Below are 6,738 nucleotides of genomic sequence, written 5' to 3' on the forward strand. Positions count from 1 at the left end.
CGGGACATTGAATCCCGCCTGCAAAATCTCAGTTGAGCAGACCGAGAAGGGGACAGGGTCACGTCTGTCGGGCCGGGTGTGGTATATGGTCCCGACAGTCATTAGCCCGACGTTGGGTTCCCGACTGGCCGGACTCAGACAGCGGGGCAAGCGCAACAAAGCCCCTTGCGGGCTCGCTGTGCTCGGCACACTGTGGGCACGGTGGCTCGCTACGCTCGCCACCTATTCTATTATCCTTCTACGGGAGTTGTGGACCCCCACGAGGGAGAATAGCCGGTGGTCGTCGGGACCCTGAGTGTCTGGGTTTTGACTGTCTGGATCCAGACGTCGGGTTAATGACTGTTGGGATCCCGACAGTCGTGACCCAACATTGAATATCCCCCTTAGAACATCTGCTCCACAGTGAAATTGGTCTGTTACAGGCAACAACTGTCCATTCAGTATCATCAGTAACAATATGTTTGCGTATTCTCTCTATAGGTGCCTCGGACCTGACAGCCTTCAGCGACCCCAGAGTTGGTATTGATCGCCAGTTCTCCACCCTCCCATCCATTTCAGATCCACGTATGCACTATCCGGGGGCTTTTACTTACACTCCGACGCCGGTCACGTCAGGAATTGGAATCGGCATGTCAGCTATGACCACTGCAACAAGGTACCACACCTACTTACCGCCTCCATATCCAGGATCTTCTCAGCCTCAAGGAGGCCCCTTCCAGACCAGCTCCCCCTCATACCATCTATATTATGGAACGTCGGCTGGGTCCTACCAGTTTTCCATGATGTCCGGAGGAGACCGGTCACCACCACGCATCCTTCCTCCTTGCACTAACGCTTCCACAGGGTCCACACTCCTAAACCCAAACCTTCCAAACCAAAATGATGTGGTAGAGACAGAAGGGAGCCACAGCAATTCCCCAACCAACATGGGCACCACGCCAAGGTTGGAGGAAGCGGTATGGAGGCCATATTGAGTGGGGACTGACAGGTCAAGTCTTATAAAGTCTACATGTGAATACAGTATACAGACGAGTGCTGGAGGTTCCCAGCTAAGGACTGCGGACATACCTGAGTTCATATTTTATATAAATATATATTGTACAATTCTAATACAGAATTTGGAAGGAGCACAGTCTAGTATCTCATGCTGGCTTCCAAATGTGTTCCTGGAGGAGAAAATACGGAGGCATACAGGGTTGACTGGTTTTATCCTAACCCTAAATTAATTGAACATTTCCACGGCATTCATGTTGGTGACTGTTATAGATCAGTTGTGTACATTAGCGGTTGCCCGGGGTAACACAAGCGAGTAGCAGCCCCACCACCCTCCATGCAGTTACTGTGTATGCTACAATAACGTGTTTGTTTGTTTGTCTGTCTGTTTTTTATTTTCTTCTTAGACTTTTTTCATGTTTTATTTGAATTTTATATCTTACAGATATAATTTTTTTGTTTTTATTTACATACACTTGGTAATTGTTATATTTCATGTCTTTTTTTAAGAAAAAATATCAGGCGATGACATGTAATTATTTGAAAAATAACTCCCCTTTTGGAGAAGTCCCTGTTTTATTTAAATATGTATATTATTCAGGTTTTTTTTTTTATTGTTTGTATTATCCCAGTTGTACAAGAATATTGTTTACATTTCAATTTTGTTATTTTGGAGAATTTTTGTCCTGAATTTTTTTTTTTGTTTCTTGTTCTTCAAATAACTTGCCGAGCCAAATGATTACAGGTAGCCCAGCGGATACAATGTTACAAAGGCTAATATATATTATTTAGTCATTCGTGGTCATATTCTCTATTCTGTGCAGCGATACCACTGTTAGGAATGCCGGGGACACAACATCCGGAGAATTCGTAATTCTTCCTCCAATGAAAAGAAACCATTAGTAACATATTTTATTTACCATCACAGAGAGTTGGAATTAAGTTGCAATTTGATACTGTTTGATCTCATACACTTGTGTCAAAATTGAGAAATGTTTTACTGCTAAACTGATTGCTGATTGGTCCAACTTCAGTTGTATAAGAGAAAAATTGTGGAGTACTTTTCAGCCATGGCCAAACTATTGCGAATGTGCCCTCGTACACCTATCAATTTTGTGCCAGCGATTAGTATTAATACACAAGAATACACTGTCCCAGTTTACTAGGGAACACATACCAGAGAGGATGCTGGGATGTTGCATCCCAGTATCCTTCCTGGTTCCTAGTGGACAGATAGGCTGCAGTTTTGTGTCTGTTCTTCTCCATGTCAATGCCAAGCGCTCCCAGAGAGGGCACCAGAAGACATTAAAAGCATGGAGTGTGAGATCCTCGTTTGGGGTGAAAATTAATAGGATGAGAGATTCAGAAAGTGAGAGATTTGGTAAGAAATCTCCATTTAAAAAAAAAAAAAATTAATTTAAAAAAAAAAAAAACTGGACATTTCTTTTTCTGAATCTCTCCTCCTGTTAAATTTCACCCTTGGTGTTTTAGTCACACCCTTAACCATTTTGGCCCATTTTGGCCTGTTGGTAGCAGTGGATCGGCACCCCACATAATGATAATAACCAGTGCGGGGCACGTGGTTTTGTTTAACTGGATAGTCCTTTATTGTACAGATTGCTGTTATTGTTGCTTTAATACATTTCTATAACTGCACTATTTCAGTTTTGTTTTATATATATATATATATATATATATATATATATATATATATATATATATATATAAAACACTTTTTTTTTTCAATCCTTTTGATCCACCAGCCCAAAAAACAAACATTATAGGAAACAGCTCTGAAATGCGCACTTTTCAAAATTAAGTAGGCAAATGTCTCCACTCCATTCCATATTTTGCTCAACTTCCAGTTCTATGAATGCAGTTTTGCATCGGTGATTGTGCCCCAGAACTCTGTCAAATGGGCCAATCGTTACTTTTTTTTGGAAACACGTTAAAAAAAAACTCCCAAAACTGAAATCTTATTTTGCCTTTTTTTCCCCACAACATTCATGTCATACATATTCCCGTGACGGTTGTCATTCACTAAATGTACATTATAAAATATCATCTGAAAACCAGTACAGTCTAGACAGATGTATTAAGCCTGGTGAAGTGATAAAGTTGTGATAAAGTGGAAGGTGATAACGCACCAGCCAATCAGCTCTTACTTGTCAAGTTACAGGTTGTGTTTGAAAAATGACAGTTAGGATGTGATTGTCTTCTTCCACTTTATCACAACTTTATCACTTCACCAGGCTTTTCACATCTGCCCCATTGTAACTATCAGTTTCTGTTCCATTTATTTCCATACTGAAAAGAAGGCGCTAGTTCATTAATGGCAATTGCTGATACATTTTTTTTATTTTAAAAGCGATATGCAGGATTATAAAATAAAAAGTTTATTTAAATGTACTTATTGCAGGTCAACTCTGAAAAGTATTTGAAAGCAGGTTTTCAGATCAGTGTTTGATAAAAAATAATAAAAAAAATTAGAGAGTCTGCAGGCAGCTCACATTTAGGCTTATTTAAGACAAGTTTGATTTCTTTCGCATTTTTTACAGGATGGATATATATTAAAAAATAATAATAAAAAAAAGATATAAATATATTTTTGGGGCTTATTTGTACGATGTAGTTGCACTTTGGCCCTTGAAGTGTACACTGAAACATTTGCATCATCTTTCAGGCTAGACGCACACTGGGCAGATAAATCAAGCGGTCCCCTTTGGCAACAAATGCTGTAAACCAGAATGGCCACTAGGTGGCAGTAGAGCTCCATATTCTAATTGTTTTCAGATTTCACACAATCGGTTGCAATATGGTTATTATTATGCAAAATAGGAAGGAGACTAAATGCTGTTAACATCGGAACCTGCTGTGCAATATCCTAGTAGAAATCATGGCGAATAATCACTGTGTTTTGTTACCTGCCGAGTAGAAAACATTGCTTAATGTCAAAGTAAATATGGGAATGTGCCATAGTTCCAGAGAAATGGTGTATTTCAGTAGTATACTACCAGTGGCCGGAGATTAGGTGGTCCTGTGGCCTCTGAGCAGTGGAAGCAGACGCCACTTTGTGATTCAACTGAACACAGTCTATAAATTCACTAATCTCTGGTGATATCACTATGGCACTTTGTGTCACGCACCAGTGACGTCACCTGGCTCCAGTGAGTTAGCAAAATGGACGCCAACACTTTAATGACCGTACAAGTTTATGCGCTAGCCCTATTTCCAGAAATAATAAACTAGAGGTACCTCATGATTCCTTCAAGTTTTTATCCCCATATACTGTTTACTTTCCTTAAACCACATAAACCAAATTCCAAAACCTCCAGTAATATAAAATATTGGCAAAGAACCAAAGAAATCCCCAGCTAAGTTAATTTATAAGAACGGGTAATGAGGTTGCGTGCTGTTAGCCGAACTAACCAATCATATCCTAGCTTTCATTTTTATAGTACAGTTTAACGGTGTAAGCAAACATCTGGTTGGTGGCTGTGGTTTACATCAGTGGTTCTCAACCTCGGTACTCAAGGACCCCCAACAGTGCACGTTTTCCAGGTCACCCGGCAGGTGCACTCACCTGACTCATTTTAAAAGATCACAGGTGGAGCTAATCACCTGTGATTCTGTGTGGAGACCTGGAAACCATGCACGGTTGGGGGTCCTTGTGCCCCGAGGTTGAGAACCACTGGTTTACATAATGGTTTATCCTTGCACAATGACTAGCAGCAATGCCTGCAGACGTGGTTGTTCGTGGATTGATCAACAAGATCTGTGGAGAATATTTGCCAACCTACATATCCTCAGTGCAGCCAATGCTTCTATAGCATCCTCATTAAAAAATATGTTTTGCTTTTTTAATAATTGTTTTGCAGTATTTTCTACATTGCTGTTGTATCAAAAAATGACCAAAAAAAAAAAAAATCCTTTTGTAAATGAAATATGAATCAGTGCGTTACTTTTGGTGACCATCAAGAGAGGCAGCTTGGATCCAAACCTATTAAAGGGGTCCTGTCACCTAGATACATAACGGAGGCGGCCATTTTGTGTCATGAGGCAAAACTTCCCAAGGACCCTTGGTTCTACCCACAAGATGGCAGCCTCCACTAGGTGGGTGTCCGCTTTACAAGCCATATAAATATACTCACTCTTTTCCGCAACCCTTCGTTTGGAAGTATGGCCATTTAAACTGTATAATAAAACTGTAGCATTGTCTGCACCGTGTACATTATCTGGGGTTTTTATGACTAAATTATCTTTTTTGTTTTTGTAATGTTTGTTTTCCTTGGCTATATAATAATAATTGTATTTATATAAATGTAAATAGATTTCAAATGCTTTCCAGCATGAGATTCCTTGATGCTTTTAATTAAACTGCTTTACCAACTTTTTAGCAGCATTTGTCTTAAAAATAATACAAACAACAAAACGAAAAAAAAAAACACTGACGTGAGATTTATTTGCTTTTTTTTTTCACTTTGTTTTATATATTTCATTTCTTTGTTGCCGATCACTTTTGTATACGACTTATGAAGTGCGGAAATGTCTCGCGCTTTCCGACTGCATAGAAGGGTTACAAAGAACGATGAACTTCGCGCGTCGCTATAGTAACAGGTGTGACGTTGCGTAGATCTTTTGGGTGTATGTTCAATGATTACTGTGTTTCATTTTCCAAATAAACAAAGCACATGTTGTAGCACGCCTGCTGTTGTGACCATGCGTGATGATGCCGGCTTGGCCAAGCCTTCGGGGTACACCTGAGAGCCCCCCTCCATTCCTTTACCTAAAGACCCTACAGAACTGTCGCTTTCGCGGTCTCCATTGGTGCCGGAGGTGGTGTTTGTCTTGTTGTTTCGAATGCTGTAAAGACAACGTAGACATCTGCTTTTGACATTTTAACAACAGCAGCGACATAAGGGCTCCTCCAGACAAGCCCTCGGTGATTACACTGCGTTCGGGTTCTAAATGTAAGAACACGATTAAACTGTCAGCAATAAATGCCTGAGGCGTTACCACGGGCGACAGTCACAGAGAAGCAGCATTCTTGTTTGCGCCCCCCCTGTGGCATATTGCAATGCGGACAGAAGAGATGGGTCATTCCAGGGGATACTGTCAATGGGTCCCCACCAAGTAGGTCGACAAGCATTATGTCAACACCACTAGGTTGACATGCAGATAGGTCGATATGACTTTAGGTCGACATGCAGAAAGGTCGACAAGACTTTAGGTCGACATGGGTTAGGTTGACAGGGTCATAAGATCTACATGGGTTAGGTCGACAGGGTCATTAGGTCGGCATGGTTTTTTTTTTACTGCTTTTTGAGCCGACATGTGCCGACAGGCAGTATTTCATTCCCTACCATCCACTAGGGCATGGTGGGAGAATAAAATAGTGCGCCGAGTGTAGCGAGGCACCGTGCCCGAAGCATGGCAAGCGCAACAAGCCATGCGAGGGGACATGGTGGTACGTTTCGGTGTGCATGTCGACACCACATGTGCTTTTTGAGCTGACATGTGCCAACAGGCGGTATTTCATGCCCTACCATCCACTAGGGTGTAGTGGGAGAATATAATAGTGTGCCGAGCATGGATAGCGCAGCGAGCCATGTGAGGGGACGCTGTGCTACGTTTTAGTGTCTATGTTGACATAATGGTAAAAAAATAATAATAAAAAAACTTTTTTACCGTCGAACTTACCCATGTCGACCTAATGATCCTGTCGACCTTCCCATGTCAACCTAA

General features: G+C 41.2%; 1 protein-coding gene across 6 annotated transcripts in view; it reads left to right on the top strand.

Moving 5' to 3' along the window:
- RUNX1 (RUNX family transcription factor 1) overlaps positions 1–5,383 on the top strand; it is a 195,967-nt gene extending 190,584 nt beyond the window's left edge. For all 6 annotated transcript variants that reach the window (XM_083171751.1, XM_083171753.1, XM_083171756.1 and 3 more), the window contains one exon: positions 481–5,383. In XM_083171751.1, coding sequence (XP_083027877.1) covers positions 481–974 — 494 coding nt within the window. In that variant the 3' untranslated portion in view covers positions 975–5,383. The remainder of the gene's footprint in view (positions 1–480) is intronic.
- The last annotated feature ends 1,355 nt before the right edge of the window (positions 5,384–6,738 follow it).

Source organism: Crinia signifera, chromosome 2 (genome assembly GCF_055691185.1).
Source record: "Crinia signifera chromosome 2, ASM5569118v1, whole genome shotgun sequence".
Lineage (NCBI taxonomy): Eukaryota > Metazoa > Chordata > Amphibia > Anura > Myobatrachidae > Crinia > Crinia signifera.